This window comes from Dermacentor variabilis, chromosome 2 (assembly GCF_050947875.1).
Source record: "Dermacentor variabilis isolate Ectoservices chromosome 2, ASM5094787v1, whole genome shotgun sequence".
NCBI classification, from domain to species: domain Eukaryota; kingdom Metazoa; phylum Arthropoda; class Arachnida; order Ixodida; family Ixodidae; genus Dermacentor; species Dermacentor variabilis.
The window spans coordinates 179,371,958-179,391,717 of record NC_134569.1 but is presented as its reverse complement, the minus strand read 5'-3'; the positions used below and the strand labels follow the sequence as shown (position 1 = coordinate 179,391,717).

General features: G+C 50.5%; 1 protein-coding gene across 1 annotated transcript in view; it reads left to right on the top strand.

Moving 5' to 3' along the window:
- LOC142571087 (cytochrome P450 2C6-like) overlaps positions 1–19,760 on the top strand; it is a 153,145-nt gene that overhangs the window by 57,376 nt on the left and 76,009 nt on the right. Inside the window, exon 3 of the mRNA XM_075679378.1 lies at positions 13,623–13,872. Coding sequence (XP_075535493.1) covers positions 13,646–13,872 — 227 coding nt within the window. The 5' untranslated portion in view covers positions 13,623–13,645. The remainder of the gene's footprint in view (positions 1–13,622; positions 13,873–19,760) is intronic.

Here is a 19,760-nt window from a genome sequence, read left to right as displayed (position 1 = left end):
ACAAGAAACACTAACCGACGCACCATCCCTCCCCGGCTACAGAGTGCACAAGGGACCGCCCGGCGGCAGAGGCCTGTGCACCCTGGTCAGGAAGGGACTCACGTTCGTCGAACACAAGCTGTAAAGCAATATCAAGATCGAGCACACACTCACCGAAATCATCCCGGGCAAGAAGAGAAAAGGAAGCATATTTCTGCTCAGCGTCTACAGCAACCCATTGCAGAGAAAACAGACATTCAAAACATGAATCTGCACAGAGCCAGCACCGTAGCGGGTCGCAACACGCTAATCGCTTGCGGAGACTTCAACGCGATGAACCCTGCCTGAGGCTGCAACAAGTACACAGCAAAAGGTCGCGACCTGTACCAAGACGCCACGGAACTCGACTTCGCCCTCACCACGGACCCGACACATCTGACGAGAATTGGTAACTCCGTGTCCCGGGACACCACTTCGGACCTCACGTTCGTCAAGAACGACATCCGGGGTGCCATCACCTGGAGAAATACGGGTACCGACCTAGGCAGCGACCACACCATCGTGGAAATCGACATACCGGAACACAACAACACCAGCATAAAAACACACAGATGGATAGACTAAGATGCTTTTCGAGACGCTCGAAGCCAGAAGAGCGACGGTGACGACGACATCGAAGACATCGACTCGTGGACCGCCGAAATCACCAAGAGCGTACGCGACGTGACCAAAGAAATTACAACGGGCGCGGATATCGACAAAGCAGACAGCCGGCTTGCGCATCTCATCGAAACCAAACAGTCGACACTCAATCGCTGGAAGAAACAACGGCTTAACCGCAGACTGAGAAAGAAGGTGGTGGAACTGAACTGAGCGATCGAGGACCACTGCCGCGCTCTGTGCACGCAACAGTGGAACGAGATCTGCAACGGGGCAGACGGGCAGATGCACAGCGGGAAGACGTGGAACCTGCTGCGGCACCTGCTCGACAAAACCAAGACCAAGTCGCACCAAAGGGACAGACTCGCCAGGCTCATACATCGGGCGGTCTCAGCACACGGCTTCGATGAAGTCACCAGGCGCATTAACGACAAATACCTGCCGACTACACCCACCTAACAACACGCGCCGTACAGTGGCCTGCCTAACGCGAAGCTCGATCGTGACATCGACGTCGAGGAGGTACGCGCGGCCCTGTACGACCTCAACAGCCGGTCGGCAGCCGGCCTGGACCTCGTCACGAACAAGGCGCTCAAGAACCTCGATAACGGCTCAATTGAAAACCCAGCAAAATACTTCAACAAGTGCTCGAGAGCGGGCGCGCTGCCAAAGCTGTGGAAGACAGCCAAGACCATCCTGATTCCCAAGCCAGGGAAGCCGCCGGACACGGTTAACCTCCGGCCCATCTCGCTCACGCCCTGCCTGGGCAAGGTGCTGGAGCACGTCCTGCTCAACAGGTGGCAAGACTACCTGGAACGAGAAGGGCTGTACCCGGCCACTTTTATCGGCTTCAAACAGCACCTCAGCATGCAGGACGCGATGCTGCAGCTCAAGTACCAAATCGTCGATGATTGCGGCAGCACCCGCGACAACAAAGCAATCCTAGGGCTCGACCTGCAGAGCGCCTTCGATGAGGTGAAACACTCGGCGATTCTGTCCCAAGCCTCCAAGCTTAGCATGGGCGAAATATCCTACAATTACATCAAGGACGTCCTCACGAACAGGACCGTCGAGCTACGAGCAGGCGACCTACATACGCAAGAGAAGAAGCTCGGGAGCACCGGCACACCGCAGGGATCGGTCATTTCGCCGATGCTGTTCAACTTGGTAATGATCGGAGTGGCGGAAAAGCTTGGGCACATCTAAGACGTCAGGCACACCATCTACGCAGACGATATCACGCCATGGGTGACCGGTGGCAGCGACGCCCACGTCGAGGGCGCGCTACAAGCCGCCGTCGACGCAATAGAAGACCAGCTGGAAGGCACCGGACTGAGATATTCGCCGAGCAAATCGGAGCTTCTCATACTCCCACCTCAAAAACAGCAGAGGCAAGACCAGACAACGCGAAAACGAAAAAAATCAGAATCGTCACCAAATCCGGCAACGTGATTCCCGAGGTCGGAAAAATTAGGATCCTAGGCATGGTCATCGAAAAGCACGGAAGAAACGACGAAACCTTCACCCGTCCCACGGCAAAAGCAGCCAACGTGATTCGACTCCTCAAACGAGTCACTTCCCGAAAGGCTGGCATGAGAGAGGAGAGCCTAATTAGGCTCGCCCAATCCTTTGTCATCAGCCACGTCGCGTACGTTGCAGCCTACAACAGATGGCTGCAACACGAACAAAACAAAATCAACGTGCTCATCAGAAGAGCGTACAAGACGGCGCTGGACCTGTTCGAGTCCACGAGCATGACCCGCTTGTTACAGCTCGGGATACACAATACGCTCGAAGGAATAGCCGAAGCGCAGCGGACCTCTCAACTGGAGCGGCAGTCCATGAACAAAGCCGGGAGGAAGATACTGGAAGATTCTGGACGAAGAACGAGGTGAAGATGAAGCTCCCCGTCCCCGAAGTGGTCCGACGCCAGACCAGAATCGACCCCATACCGAAAAAACTTGAATCCCGAGTTCAACAGGGAAGAAGAGCGGCGAGGGCCAAGGCTCTCATCGACCAGCATGCCAACGACGAACACGTGCGGTACGTGGGCGCGGCCGAATACCAACGGAACGCCTTCGCAGCGGTCGTCATAGAGGCGTCAACCGGCACCAAGAGGACGGCAGCGAGCGTGAGAAACGCCGGAGCGGAACAAGCGGAGGAATTAGCCATCGCCCTGGCCATCGCCGACGCAGACTGCCACACGCTGCTGAGTCACTCAAGACAGGCGGTGCGAAGCTTCGCCAAAGGCCAAATCTGCAGGGAGGCTGAGCGCGTACTGCGAGCGGTCAAACTAGAAAAAACAAAAAGTACGACGCAAGTGGCTCCCGGCGCACGCAGGCGACGCGTCGGAACGCAATGAGAACCATAATGAGACGGCACACCTAGTGGCGCGAGCGTTAACCAACCGCGCGCCGGCGACAGGCCGTCCAACGTGGTTCGGAACCAAGGACCGCATGACAGATTACAATGAAATCACGAAGGCCTACCGCCTGGCTCGCAGGACTCTCCCACCCCCGCACCCGAGACTAAGTCGAGCGGAGGCGGTAGTACTGAGACAGCTCCAGACCAGATCGCTACCGAGCCCGCGAGGGATGAATCGCACATACCCCGAGACATATCCGACAGATATGTGCAGAGTCTGCCGGAGGGAGACCGCAGACTACAAGCACATCTTGTGGGACTGCGTAAGATATCCAGAAGAAGAAAAATCAAGAACGCTCCCACCGCGGCTCGAGGCAGCCGGAAAGAGCTACGATCGAGACGATCAGCCCTGGGCCGTCCAGCAGGTCCTGGAGGCGCTCGAAAGGCTGGAACCCAGTGAGCCGGCAACGGTGAGCGGAGGCCCGCGCCGAGTAATGGCGACTTCGAGGATGACGTAGGCCCTCGTCGGGGCGCGCGAGCGCCCAAGTGCAGGCATAAATAAATTTGGCTCCAATCCAATCCAATCCAATCTCTGCGATAAAGGGCGACGTAACTAGAGCCACGAAAACCATACAAACGGAATTGGAAGTCTCAAGGGTTGACCCTCACCTCGCACACTTACTCGAGGCCATGGATGGCCTCGATACTTGCGCGATGGAGAAAGCAACGTCTCAACAGACGCCTGCGCAAGCGCATCGCGATACTCAACCGAGACATCGAACAATACTGTACGGAGCTCACAAGACTCCAATGGCACGAACTATGTTCGGCGGTCGACGGCCGCATGCGGACCGGAGGTAAGTGGAACCTCCAGAAATGCATGTTAGACGGCAGCCAAACAAAAGATAATCAAAGCCATGCGCTAGACCGACTTTTACACTCACACAAAGAGAAAGGGGGAATAGAAGAGTCCTTCCTAGAAGAAATTGCCAAACGTTACCATCCGCCAGGCGACGCTCACCCCAATGAGTACCTGAGCATAAAGTGCGAAACCATTCCCGAACTTGACGCTGCCTTCAAAGGAAGCAGAATTCCGAAAGGCGCTACACAGCCTCAACAGCAGGTCGGCCTCAGGATCCGACGGGGTAACCAACCGAATGTTACGTAACTTAGACGACCAGGCCATTGCATTACTCAATAAAGACATCAACCACGTGTGGGAAACAGGAGAGGCACGAACGCAATGGCGCAGGGCCACGGTGGTCCTTATCCCAAAACCCGGCAAACCACTTAACCTCTACAATTTACGCCCCATCTCTCTTACTGCATCGTGGGTAAAGTAGCTGAGCACGTCATTCAAAGCCGAGTGTTACGCTACATTGAGGAACACGAACTCCTCCCGCACAACATAGTAGGGTTTCGACCCCACCTATCCACGCAAGATGTCATGTTACTCCTAAGGAGACAGGTCTTCGACGTTAAAACAAGAGACGTTCGAAGCATCCTCGCCCTAGATCTCACGAAAGCATTCTACACTGTTTCGCGCCGCTTCATATCGAAGTCTGTGGCAGGCCTCGGCCTCGGCCAGAGATTTCAAGAGTACGTGCGCTGTTTCCTAAAACACAAAGAAGCCCGACTGCGAGTCTCACAACTTAAGTCGTACTGCTACACGCTGGGCTCCCTCGGAACACCGCAAGGCTCAGTCATCTCTCCATTACTATTTAACATAGTGATGAAGGGACTCGCAGACAAACTACGAGACATGCCGAACGTAAACTGCGCTCTATATACAGATGACATCGCCATCTGGAGCCCGGGAGGCTCCCTGGCAGATATAGAGCAGGCATTACAGTCTGCCCTAAATGCCACGGAGGAGTACTTACTAGACACAGAAATGAAACTATCCTTCAAGAAATCGGAACTCTTACCAAGGAGTCCGCTACCTAACTCCTCTAGACAAACTTCCGATCGCACTACACACAAGAGACGGACAACAGATTCCGCGAGTCAACCACATAGGCATTCTTGCGCTCGTAATCGAAGCCACCGGATGCCACGGACACACGACCAAACACTTAACCGCCAAAACCGAAAGCATAATCAGACTCATCCACAGAGTCTCAGGGCGCAGGAAGGGTCTCTGCGAAGATAACCTTCTGCGCATATACCACGTGTTCCTTATGAGCCACATTAATTACATCGCCTCTGCCCACAATTGGACGAAAATAAAAAAGACGTAGCTAAACACACTCACGCGCAAGAGCATCAAACAGGTCTTGGGCATTCCGCAAAGAGCAAGTACAGCAAAGGTTGATCAGCTAGGCATGCACAACAACATCGACGAAGTGGTCGAGGCTCAGAATATGGCGCAAATACTCAGCCTATCCTCGTCCAAAGCCGGTAGACTAATTCTAAGCGAAGCTAATGTCTCCCCATCTCCCTATCTGGAGCACGCTGTTGCCGTACCGAGTGAAATTAGAGACAACTACAGAGTCTCACCGTTTCCCAGAAACGTCCACCCACTAAACAACGTGGGTAGGCGCCGGGCTAGCGCCCGCGCGATTCTCGACCGCACCGACGTGAATCGTGAAGTCACCGCATTTGTAGACGCGGCCCAGTACGGCAATACATCAACTTTCGCGACAGCGGTTGTCGACGGCAATGGAACTTTACGATCATCCGCATCGGTTCGATCGACCACCAGCGCTAAAGCAGAACAGATAGCCGTGCATCGCTATGGCAGACCCCACATTTACCCATGTCCTCGCGGATTCGCGTGCTGCAATTTGGGCTTACGGAAGCGGCAGCGTATCGGAGGTAGCGCATATACTACTAGCGAGCTCAAAAGAGGGCAAACGATGCCTCTCCTGGTTCCCCGCTCGCATGGGGAAAGACGTTCACCCGCAAAAACCCAACGTCAATGAAACCGCCCACGATTGTGCGCGAGAACTTGTCCGGCGCGACAGTCCCACGGCTTCCGAGGTGCTGCACATTCAGCTTAATGACCCGCTACTCACTTACCAAGAAATCAACTCGCACTATCGAAAAGGCAGAACGAAATGCCCACTCCCGCCCGTCAAACTCGAACGCGCGCAGGCGACCGCGTTTCGAATGCTGCAAACGGACTCCTATCCGTCACGAGGCCTACTAAGCCACTACAACTCAGAAATGTCGGCAAATTGCCCAGACTGCCCAGAACTCTATTGCTCACTCTCGCACATGCTTTGGCAATGTACCGCGTTACCAGATGGCCCTCTCTCCTGTGAGCCCGAATGGGAAGAAACCCTCAAAAGCCCGGACCTCCAACTCCAACTCGAGGCCGTTCAGAGGGCCCAAGAACTGGCGGAGCGTCACCACCTTCCCGTCCTGACTTGGGTGTCGCCTACGGTTTCGGCCCGAGGAGCTCGGCGCGTGCGAACTCCAACGGCTTAAACCTCCTCAGGACCTCAATAAAGTTCTTGACTGACTGTCGAATACGGTGGAAGGAGATCGTCCATACACAAACAAGAAAGGGCTGTAGCCGGTAGACCGTTCAATAGCAGTATTATATGCTTATGTCACAAAAGGAAGAATTTTATCCCAGTCTGTGTGGTCAGGACGGATGTACATGGAAATCATGTCAGACAGCGTACGGTGGAAGCGCTCAGTATGGCCATTGGTTTGCGGATGACAGGTAGAAATAGATTTGTGGACGGTATTAGTGGTCCGAAGAACTTCCTCGAGAACTTGGGAAATGCACGCCTTGCGACGGTCACTGAGAAGAACGCGAGGAACCCCGTGGCGCAAGACGATGGAGCACAAGGAAAAGTCGGCGACCTCAGAAGCGGTGCGGGATCGCAGAGGAGCAGTCTCGGCATATCTTGTTAAATGGTTGACTGGAGCGTGTCAACGGCAAGGGACCATATAAATCAATACCAACAAATTTAAAAGGTGCGTCCGGGGAAGGGAGAGGTTGTAGCAAACCGGCAGGAGGGGATGTCGAGCGTTTGCGGTGCTGACATGACGCACAAGAGGCAATGTATTTGGCCACCGTTGTGGATAGGCCAGGCCAGAAGCAGCGGGTCTTGATGCGGTCGTAAGTCCCGTGGAAGCCTAAGTGGCCAGCCGATACGTTGTCGTGAAGTGCCTCTAATAATTGCAGGCGAAGGCAGCGAGGTAGAACTGGGACCCACCGGTGACCTGTTGGGTGGTAAACGTAGCGATGTAGCACGCCACCTTGAAGGCGGAATTGTCGAAGTTGGCGTCGCAAGCGGCTATTGGGTGGTTCGGCGAATCCACTAAGGCGATTTATGAGAGCTCGACAGTAGGAGTCGGCCCGCTGAAGCAAGACGAAATCAGAACGTGATGAAAGCGTGGCTTAGTCCAGGGGCGTTATCGAGAGCTGGTGTGAGGCAGGCGTCGCATCGGAACGATGTGGTGGGGAAGACGACGGCGCGTTACCGGGGGAGAGCGAGAGCGGGCAACGAGACAATGCGTCTGCATCATGATGACTTTTTCCAGGCTTGTACGTTATTGTAAAGTCATATTCCTGCAAGCGGAGTATCCAGCCTCATAAGCCTCCTGACATGTGTTTCATTGATGACAGCCAACACAGAGCATGATGGTCGGTGACGATGGTTAAGTGGCGGCCGTAAAGGTATGGGCGAAATTTGTGAGTCGACGAAACGATAGCCAGGCACTCTTACTCTGTAATGGTGTAGTTCCACTCAGCTGGAGAAAGTGTGTTGCTGGCCTATGCTATGACTTTCTCTGACTATGACTGTGCCAATAATACCTTGTGCGCTTGCCTCAGTATGGAGTAATGGGCGGGGTGAGGGGGGGGGGGCTCGATTATCGAAGTGGCGAAGCACGGGTCCGGAAGTAAGATGCCACTTAAGAACTTGAAAAGCCGACTCGCGGTCGCTAGTCCATGTGAAAGAGGGACCGCTAACCAGTAGATTGTGTAGAGGAGCTGCTATCGCCGCGAAGTTGCGTATAAATCGACGAAAATATGACGCCAAGCCGAGGAAACTACGTACATCTTTCTGTTGCTGGGGGCGAGGAAATTGGAGAACAGCACTAATCTTTTCGGGGTTTGGCTGGATGCCATCTTTTGAGACGACGTGGCCCAATACTTTTATTGCCTTGCTTGAAATGCGATTTTTTTATTGATCTGGAGACCAGCATTTGCAAGGCACTTGAGAACTTCGTCTAATCGATGAAAATGTTGGCTGAATTCAAACGAAAAGATGACAATACCGTCCAGATAACAGAGGCAGGTCTTCCATTTTAGACCATGAAGTACGGTGTCTATCATGGGCTCAAATGTGGCAGCAGCGTTACAAAGGCCAAAAGGCATCACGTTAACATCGTAAAGTCCATCAAGTGTAGCGATTGCGGTCTTTTCTTTGTCAGTCTCGTTCATCGGAATTTGCTAATATCCTGATGGAAGATCAAGGCTGGCGAAATACTCCGCCCCTTGTGGTGTGTCCATAGCGTCGTCAATTCGAGGTACGGGATATACGTCATTGCGTGTGATCTTATTGAACGCTCGATAATCGACGCAAACGCGAACGGAGCCATTTTTTTTTCTTTACCAGAACCACGGGAGAAGCCCATGGGCTAGATGAAGGTCGTATTATCTTCCGCGCAAGCGTGTCAGCAACCTGTTGTTCAATGACCTTTCGTTCGGACGGCGATACACAATAGGGGCGTCGTTGTATTATAGCGGAACCATCGGTTTTGATGCGGTGTAGGGCCGCAGAAATTTCGCTCTACACAGGAGAACAGTTATCAAAACAGGCTTTGTGCTTTGCCAAGACCACCAGTAAGGCTTCGGAATGCGCGGCTGTTAGGTCAGAACCAAGAATGGTTGGATGAGGGAAAGAATCATCCAAACCTGAGGTTGGTGCTGGCGATGAAGAAAGGCAAATCGTGACTATAGAAATAGGTTGGGCGTTGGTGAGGGTTGCCACAGTCATCCCTTTGGGTAGCATCACAGGATCTGAGGTTGTGTTGCAAGCAGTCAGAAGGGCGCGGCCACGTGAAAACCGGACGAGACAGGTGGCAATGAGAATTCCTCGAGAAGTACAGCGGGAAGAAGGGGCGACTAGGGCGTCTCCGTCGGCGATCTGACTGGATATTACAGCTACAACGTCTTCGCGACCAGGACGCAGGACGTAGTCTACAGCGATGGCCAAGTTCACGCATGAAAGGGAAGGGTCCGTAACAGGTGCAAGCGCTGTATCCGTGATATAGACAACTTCCTCTCTACACGAAATGACGGCTGAAGGAGAATGTAGGAAGTCCCAACCCAGTACAAGTTCGTGGATACACGTTGGAAGGATGACAAACTCTTTGTGGTGGCGTATGTCATCGATGAGGACGCGAGCAGTACACTGTCCATCGGGGTGAATGAATGCATTATTAGCACCACGCAAAATTGGTCCAAGATAAGGCGTTTTTACTTTCCGGAGCCGGTAACACAGATCGCTACGAAGAACAGAAACGGCGGCACCGGTATCGATGAGCGGCGCTGACGCGGAAACCCCTTCGGCAGTTACAGAAAGCATGTTGGCTGGGCGAACAGGAGGAATTTTTGAAGACCAATAGGAAGCAGTTTGCGCTGCAAAAACTGCAACAGTTAGTTTTCCGAGTGCTGATCGACAAGATGGGAAGTGGGGCAAAGCGGTGATGTAGAGCACCGGTAAAGCGATGGAGAACGACGTCTGGCCGTACGGGAACTATGAGGCAGATGGGGAGCAGCTGGAGGAGACGGAAAACGCTGTTGAGGGAACGAGTACGATCAGGGATAGTAGGTGTCTGGTCGGCAGTGCGGTCTCTCTCGTGCCCAGCATAGCCTCGTCTTTCATCCTGCTGGCGACGGCGGGAGAAGCGAGATATATGGCGGCGTCTACCACAGTAAAAACAAACCGGACGAGGTGGACGCCACTGAGGGTAGGACGGCGCAGCAAGTGCTCTGGTTCCCATCGAAGCCAAATGGCCGTAGGAAACGTCAGTAGGCACGGAGGTCACGGTAGGGGTGGGTAGCGAAGAAACATCCGCGTAGGTAAGTGTAGGGAACGCTACCGGAGTGAGTGTAGTCATCGCTGTCAACTTGCTTTTCGCTGTCAACTCTTGCTTTACGACCTTGCGCAAGTCGAAGGTAGGGGTTGGGGCGCAGGCAGCAGGTGGACGCCTTAGGTCTTGTATTTGCAGCTCTTCGGGGATGATGGTGCGGATAACAGCACGTAGATGTGTAGAATGCGGAAACTGAGAATCGCTGCGGTCATGTTGGAGACGAATAGATTGCAGCTTGTCAAGGCGTTGACACGTGGAATTGATGTCTTGGACAGAAGCCGGATTTTGCACGATTGAAGCGTTGAACGTGGCAGACCCACTGCCTTTTATTATGTGGCGAACGGGTTCGGCTTCCGTCATGCTAGGGTTCGCACGGCGGCATAGAACTAAGACATCCTCTATCTATCAGGTGTAAGACTGTTGTGGGAGTTGGAGGCGCGTGCCCAGCTTCTGTTTGGCGATTTCCGCACGGCCAGACGAGGAAGCAAAGATTTGTCGCCGCTTGGAGGTAAACGGGGACCAATCCGCGGTGTCGGATTCGTGGTTGCAATACCACGTCTTTGCAACACCGGTCAAGTAGAATGCGACGTGCCTCAATTTCTGGGTGTTGTTCCACTTATTGCAAAAACTCACGCGGTCGTAGTGTTCGGTCCAATCGTCGACGTCATCACCGCGGAGTCCCGCAAAGACAGGGGGATCGTGTTGAGGGCTCGTCACAGGCCAAGAGGGCGCCGCAGGTGGAGTCGTCTGTGTGGTAAGATTAGAGGCGTCGGAAGAGCCGGAGTTGGAAGTTTCCATCGTTGTAGGGGTAGCCGGGCGCAGGCGGCGACCGGAACGTAGCTCCAGGGATCACGGGAACGCGAGAGGACGTCGGGGTCTTGACGTACCTCCACCGCTTTTTAATGCCGAGACCGACCAAGTTGTCCAGGGCTGTTTATTAAAAAAAAGAAGGCAACGCTCATGCGCGAGGTAGCAGAAGTAGTAGAAGAACAGGGAAAATGATGATGGCTATGTACAAATGAAAACGACGAAGTACGTTAATACTGCTTACAGTATTCTTTTGTTCAACTTTTTTTATCTGGTTGGTTATCATATGCCCCATCAGTTTGCAGCAGGACCACGTTAGGGAGATTGGTTGATATTTGTCTATCAAAGCTATTCGCTATTTTTATCCGCCGCGGTAGTATAGTGGCTGTAGTGTTGGGCTGTTAAGCGTGAGGTCACCGGATCGAATCCCGACTACGGCGGCCGAATCTCGATGGGGGCGCAATGCGAAAAAACGCGTGTACTTAGGTTTAGAAGAAGAAGAAGAACAAAACTTTATTGGTAGAAAAGACTTCGTTGCCCCTCAAACGGGGTGACACCGTGTGGTCGCGCCCCTATTCCAAGGCACCGCTGGCCCTCGCCATTCTTTTGCCGTCCGGACCAGCCTGAGCTGATCCCCGAGGGCGGAGCTGGATAGCAATGCCTCCCACCTCGCTGTCGTATTATTATCTTCTTGTTCCTCGGTGTGAGCTTTGCCCTCCCATGTGATGTGGTAGAGTGTCGATGTGCTCCCACACACCGGGCATATGTCCTTGTACGCTGTTGGGTAGTATATGTGCAATTTATGGAGGTTTGTATACGTGTCCGTTTGTTGCCTGCGTAACGTCGCTGAGTACACGGCTGAAAGGTTCCGATGCGGGGCTGGGTAGAGCCTTCTGAATTCCCTGCAGTGTTGCAACATGGCTTTATAACTTGGATCGATGGGTGTCGGGTCTTCCACTATGTTGCCATGGGCAGCTCGGCAATTAGTGAAACCTCGAGCCGCCTCATCTGCATGGAGGTCCCAGTAACACCCTCGTGTCCCGGGGCCCATGTTATCGTTTGGGTATACCTGATGTCAAGGTCTCTGTTGATTTTGGTAAGTATCCGGCGTGCCCTCGCGCCGATTTGTCCCCTCTGATAGTTCCTACATGCGGCCAGAGAATCTGTGACTATTGTTCTCTATTTTTACCGCCGCGGTTGCATAGTGGCTATGGTGTTGGGCTGTTAAGCACGGGGTCACTGGATCAAATTCTGACTACGGTGGCCGCATCTCGATGGGGGCGCAATGCGAAAAGAAAGCGAGTACTTAAGTTTACGCGCACGTTAAAGAACTTTAGGCGGTTCAAATTTCCGGAGTCTCTCACTATGGCGTGCTTCGTAATCAGATCGCGGTTTTTACACGCAAAAATGCATAATTTACTTAATTTTATTAGCCGTCCATAGGCACTCATAGAGCGCGCGTTGCTCAACAATCCCCAAGAAGGGTGGCCTGAAAAAAGAAAAAGAAACGCCTGCAAAATAATCACTAGAAAGCGTGCAGTCATCTACGCATATCGACTCAAGGATGCATTTGGGATGGTATCCTGTGTTGGGGTAATTAGGTTTTTAGATTGGGCGCCATAGGAAGCACGCCAGTAATAGATGTCATTTAAGCACCTACATGAGCTAAGAAACGGCAGGGAGATGCGCCATTCGATGCAATGGAAAACGCGCTACTAGAAAACTTGACAAACTATTCTGGAAAAGAACTGTTTGTCCGTGAAAGAAAGATCATTATGCGCAATGCAATCAATAGGCTTCTTTATGTCGTATAAGTGCTTGAAAAATTTGTTCGTAGGGCTGCGCATAACGCTGCCTGCAATATACTGATAATATTATTTGTTGGCTTTTTACGCAGCCTATTTAAGCACTTCTCAAGCGCTCTTTATCGTAGCAAAAGGGGCTCGTTGTCGCCTGAGACATTTAATCTTCCTTTTAAGGTGTAGCCTTTTTCTTTTCCCAGCTACTGTTGGCCGTCTTGACCATAACACTATGGTTAGAGCGACTTTGCACATAATACGGAAAAATAAAGCAAGAGTGAACAAAAGCTGTAGAAAAGAAATATAAAAGATACGACAACATTTCGGATAAAATACATACTTGTGAAACTGTAACAATGATAATGCCTGCAACACTGGCATTGAAACGCTGCAAGATACATTCTAGAATTACGGGAATGTCGGCTTGATCGTTACAAAATGCATGTTTTATGAAATGCTTGTAAGACGTTTTTCGAAAGCTTTAATACTGATAGAATGACGAACAGGCAATGATAAATAGTTCCATTCTTTTATAGTTGCGGAAATTATTAATACGGGTGCGCATCAAGAAAGGCGCTTGGATTTGCAAACATGTAATGGTTGCTTGATCTAACATTTCTAGTTTGCCTGAAAACGACGGAAGGTGTGATTTTAGTATTGAAGTAGCCTTTTTATAGCAGGAAAATAAATTTAGGGCTACTTTAGTTTCCCCGGTTATCCAGGAATTAAATTAGCAATTTTTTTAGCATTTTCGGCACTAAAGCGATAGGAAGGCCTGGTTTGTCGAAAGGAATTTCCGGTCTCAAACGACAGAAATAACATCTATTCTTAACTACTTGCGTTATATCTTGTTTGTCAATGAAAATAGTGCTAACTTCATGAATGAGCGTCACTTGATGTCATCGGTCATGCCGCTTGATAATATATAATTGCATTATTTTCATTTTTTTTCAGCGCCCTCGCGACACGCTGCTGACATGGAAATTTCATTAGTGACGATGCTGGTACCCGGCGTGCTGCTCGTACTCGTGTGGCTGGCCCTTAAGTCATTTGATGGAGGGTACCGGGGACGGATTCCGAACGGTGCGCATCTGCCTCCGGGGCCCTTAGTCCTGCCATTTCTCGGCGACGTCAGGACCCTGCTGACTGGTCTGAGCGCACAGCGGGCGCTTGCCTGGTCCCGAATATACGGACCTGTTATCAGGTATCGACACCGTTGTTTATTTTCAGCGATATGAAGAGAAGTCTTTATAAAAAAGCAAGAGTGCTTTTTTTCACGTGGTCCTGACAAAAATGGTCCGGTCGAGTATGATGGTTCCAGCCTTTGCACCATCTGAAGCGCCTCCGCCTGTTGCGAGAGTGTAGCTTATAGTTATAAAACCGTTGGAGAAACACTCAAAAGGTGCGGCCGCCGTTCGTGTTATTTAAAGGTCCTAGGCAAAAGTTTGAAGGGAGCGTGAGGCTTCGGACGCGGACCCATGCTAAAGAAATTCTCGATTTGACGCTATGGTTTTACAAGAATTAAACTGATTAGCCCGTATTTGGCACTGATTTATTGATATTCACCAATACCACCTCCCTCCCCTCTACATGTAATAGTCACACGCAAGAAATCTGGCCGTACTGCTAACACTTTCTTTGATAAAATGACACTGACACGGGCGATTCATTGGATTACCTAGTTATATACCGATGGTTCGGTCACGCCATCTGCCACAACGACCGCATTTGTCATCCCACAACTTGGAATTACTCAACGATTTCGATTAGACCACAAATCGACATCTACGGCTGCGGAACTTGCGGGAATACGGGAGGCTATCCGTTTTATGAAAACGCAGTCATCCCATAAATGGACGATATTGTGCGATGACAAATCAGCGCTACAGGCGCTAAAATACTTTTTAAAGAAAGGACCATACTATCTGCTCGTGCTGCAAGTCGTCGAACTTTATCACAGTGCCGAGTTAAGTGGCCACGTGATCACTTTTCAGTGGGTGCCTAGCCATTGTGGTGTTTTTGGTAATGAACTCGATGACAGTGAGGCAAGATCGGCCTCCTCTTCCTTTGATGAAGTGCGGATCGCCTACTCGCGACCTGACACCAACTCCATGATCAAGGCACTCATGCAGGACCTTACAAAGGCTTACAGTGCCCACTCTTATAACATTCACAGACGTCTATATATGATTGACCCAGACGGTAAATTCTGTTTGCCCCCGAAGCTTACACGGAGCAAAACATCATTGCTACACAGGATTCGGCTCGGCGTTGCTTTCACCCGTCGCTACGCACACCTCATCGGCCAATCGAACAGCCCTGATTGTGTACACTGCCAGATGCCTGAAACACTGGAACACCTACTGTGCGACTGCCCAGCAGATATGCTGGAGTGAAGGACGTTAGACAGTTTCCTAGCCAGCGTTGGCAGACTACTGTCGGAGGAAGCTATCTTTCGCCCATGGCCTGACACTGCAATTTCAATGCGTGCAACAAAAGTATTGTTGAAGTTCCTGCAGGACACCAAGCTCGACGAGCGGCTCTAGCGAGGCAACTGTCTCATGTACATAAGCACTCACCACTTCTCTTATCATCATCACCCATCCCAATACTTTCACTCCCTTTCCCTCTTCCCCAGTGCAGCGTAGCAGACTAGAGCGCACTAGCTCAGGTCGACCTCTCTGTCTTTCCTATCAATAAATTCTATTCATTCATTCATACTATTGATCGAAACCAGATCGTATATCTGGTTTTTGCACCTGGTATTACTACTTCTGAAAGCATTACTGCAGAGGAGAAAATGATTGTGGATGGGAATGAGACGTCAGCAACGAAGGCGTTATAAAACACTGTACTTGAAAAACTTTACTGTTGATCAGATTCACAGAAACAATGCCTGCCTTCCCACTATAACGGGGTTATCGCCTTCATCCTGAAAGGCTTAGTATCATTCCAGATCCTTGGGACAATTTCAATAACATGATTTCTTCCTGGTATATTGGCGGATGTTTTCGTACATCTAAAATTTAGAAAAAGAAAATTCAGACAGCATACTAGATTTCACTCACTCAGGAAAAATTGCAGGTTCCAGAGATAAACGAAAGTTATGCTGTTGGGGACCACGGAACGTTGACGCTAACGAAGGCAGCACAAATAAAAAAAATATATTTTTGTCGAATCGACGCACGTATAAAACATGCGAAACAGCATCAGTCCCTAAAGCCGTAACATATTCGTGATCAAGCACTGTGAAAGGAGCAAGAATGTAAGCCGATAGCGCACAAACGTAGCTGGCGTCATCGCCTCAAATACCGCACTAGACGTTTGCCTTCACGTCTTGCCGGCAGACGGAGCTTTGTCACGCAACACGCTCCAAGTCTGAGATTTTCTGTCTTCTATTGTTCGAAATTGAATAATACGCGCTGCTTCGCATAACACGGCTATGTGGCCTCCAGAGTCAGGCGCTCATGAGGCTGCGTTAGCGGCGCGTCACGTGGTGACAAGAATAAGCGTGCCGCGCCCTGAAGGCGGAGCTGGGTGTTGCGGATCAGCAGCGCCACCATACCACCTCTCGTCGCCCATATATAACGTGTGAAATGAGGTCTAGTGAATCAGGACGCAGGCGAACGGGTAACAGTCGCAGATGTTCAACCAAGCATGCAAACCATGAGCTCATGCAATGCTGCTTACGCACCTGCCGCTCTTCTTCACTATGATCACGCCATTTTGGTGGCTTAAGGCGAAGGCACAACAAGTGGATCGTGGTGTGGCATGATGGGCTCGGCGTTGGATAGATCGCGGCCACGATGGCGCAGGTCTGTCGTCGGCGTTACTGGCTCCACGAGGCAGTTAACGGAGGACGTTTGCCCCAGAACGCGGTAGGGCCCGTGATAATTCGCGACAAGTTTAGTAGGGAGGCCTGCTATGGTCGCGAGCACGCTAAACCAAACTAAAGAAGCGGGAGAAAAAGCGCGTGAAGAACAGTCGTCCGGTAGCCGGTATTGCTGGTGCCACTGGTCCTCGAAAGAAAAAGAACGGGCAAACTGGCGGAATTCCTTGGCCTGTCGAGCAGCTTCGGACAGTGGGGTACTTTCGGATGCATCAGGCGTAGAAAAAACAATCGTGTGTCAAGATATTAGAAGGTACTCGTTCATATAGCAGTAGGGCAAAGATCCAGTGCAAACTTGTGGAGAAGTATTGCATGCATATGTTAGGAAAAAAGGAACCTGGTCCCAATTAGAATGGTCAGACACGATATTTAGTGCCGCTAAATTGGCGCTAAATTTTCAAGCGAAGCTATTAGCCTCTAGTTGATCGAGATTTCTCGTGGTGCCGTCCTCACGAAAAAGAAAAAGCCTTAATTGATTAAAAAAAAGCCTCCAGCGACCGAAGCGAACCGTGCATACATTTTTTGGCATCATGTATACAAGATACATCCCAGCATTCGTTCCAATAAAGAACAAGCACAAAACAAGATTCTAAAACACATTATTCATAATAAAGCGCTCCTGATAGCAATGCGAAGCACGTAGCGCTCCCTTTTTACGCTTCTCGGTTATGATCACTGTTGCGCACGCTGCCTCCGCGACGACAGTTTGCGACGTGGGGATTCACGTCAATAGCCTTTCGTATATAAAACAACCAGCCTAGTAACAGATTTCATTGTTATTTCAGCACCGCTATGGTTAGGCGACGCATAGTTGGGACTCCGAAGAGCAGCGTGAATACGAGGAGCAGCTAAAGTCACAGAAACGGCAATATGACCGGCGGAGGCGAGCTGCCAAAATTACCACTACACTAAATTACCATTACTACCATTAACCTAAGGCAATAAAGAATTGCACACACCCTTCAGCAGTAGCAGTGGCGGTTTTAAGCAGCTTCGCTGGGCATTCACTTTCGCAATGCCGGGTTGGTGAGTAAATTTTTATAACGCAACTCTTAGGCTCCCGTTCCTGGACTTCTCGTCGGCGTCGTCCCTAGGCGTAACTGAGGGAACGAGCGCAACGAAGGATGAAAGAGCTCTCGCGGAGGGTGAGGGGGAGGAAAATGGGAGAAAGTGACGAGACGGTGCGGAGGAAAGCGGAGGAGCAGGGTGCAGTGGGACCATGAAGCGGAAAGCGGTTGAGGAGGGTATGGCGAAAACGTAAGAAAAGCACGTTGTCGCGCAATACGGGCTTTGCGGCTAAGACCGCTACGAGATGGCGCCAGAGCGCACGGCATCGACTGTGCACCGATGAAATGCGGCGAGCGCGTCTACCGATACCATATATGGAAACAAAGCGCTACTTGAGCGGAAGTCTGTCTGCGGTGGCTGCTCTGTATCGTGGCCTCGCCTCAGCCAGGCGCTGCCTCTCGCGATCTTCCGATTAGCAAGGCAGTCGCGTGACACTTTGCGTCACACTGTGCCGCACGAGAGAGATTGTCCGCGCTAGCGAATATGCCGCAAAATGAAAACGCCTATAGAGCTGATCTCAAATTTCGCATTAGAGAGTATCATAATCGTCGGTGAAATGTTTTTTTCTTTCGATCTCTCGTTTCTCGGGCCTTACCTTGCACGAGAACTTCTTCGTTAACATCCAAGTTTCTGCAACATACGCTATTAGCTGTAGAATGCTATGATTGTACACATATTTTGAAGGGTAGCTCTAAACTGGCGATCATGATTTGGCATTATTACATTAGTCATTACTATGAAGAAAATGTTCGACCGAATATGTAAGCTCTATGTATTCAACTGCCGAAGAATAGTGGTTTGCTTAAGTATTTCCCCAACCATATCACTCTCGGATAAGTAGGTTTAAGTTAAACGGGAATATGGAAATTGTAATTCTGATTACGCTTATTAATGAACAAGCCAACTTTTTTAGATATGTCGTCACGTCTTTTCCTCTGGCAGCCTTCTGCATAATTATCGGAAATGAGGTATACTTCAATATTGCTCTGCTTTAATAGAGACGTCAACATTTGTGCCGGAGCCTAATTTGCTTTCGTTTTCCTGTTTTTAGTATACAGTAAACTCGCAGTTGTACGAACGCCGGTTTATGGAATATTTCGGAATAACGAACTTTTTAAAAATCCCCGGCGGTTTTCTTATAGATCCTATGCAAAAATGTTTCACTTAAACGAATTTCGGAAAAGTCAATATCTCAGTTTAACGAACTTGTTCAAAGGACCAAGCCTTGCACTGCAGGCGGAACCGATACCCGCCCTCACCAAACCGCCGCTCCAGCGGCAATGTAACATCGCTGGCGCTACAGCGCCCCTGGGGCAAAGCGGCGGCGCGGAAAACGAACGGCAACGAGGCATGGCCTCCGAGATCGCCCGCACAAAACGAGCAACCGTGTAATATCGCAGGCCATGAATAAAGTAACATCGCTGATGCTTACAACGCCGCCAGAGCAAAGCGGTGATCTGTCACACCACAAACCACGTGGTGTGTGTGTTTTTTTTCCCGACCGGCTAGTCCGTGGCATGGTCGTCGTCTCTTTCCAGTCTTGTCGGTTCTGCGTGTGCACACAAACGACCTACGTGGTGTGTTTTTCATTGATATGTAGAAATTCCATTTCACACATTTCTAACACTATGGATGCCATGTCTTTTGCTCCATGAATTGCACTTCAAACTTTTCGCTCTCTATGCCATGTCTTATGTTGGTCTAGTGAATATTCAGTTTAGTGAACTTTCAGTTAAGTGAACTATTTCTTTCGGTCCCTTGAAGTTCACTCAAGTGAGAGTTCACTGTATATGTGTCTATATAGGTTCCTTTTTCTTCAGTGAGGTTTAGCCAGTGTTTAGCCAGTAACCCATGTGACCATTTTGTAGCATTGTTTTCCGTGACAGTGCCGTTCATGCTTATCTTCCATGAATTAAACTAATGGCTAGCTTCCGTAAATAATGCTCATGTATTGAGTATCTGGTCGTTGGGGGCATTCGTCATGTCATCATGCGAACCGAAGCCAGCGACTTACTCTTCTCCAATTGATCGAAAATGAATTCATCTCCAGCTTGCAAGGTGCTGCTAGAAGGTACAGTGCGGCTTTTTTTTTTATTGAACCACGACACTTGTCGCAGCGACACAACGTTAGCGGA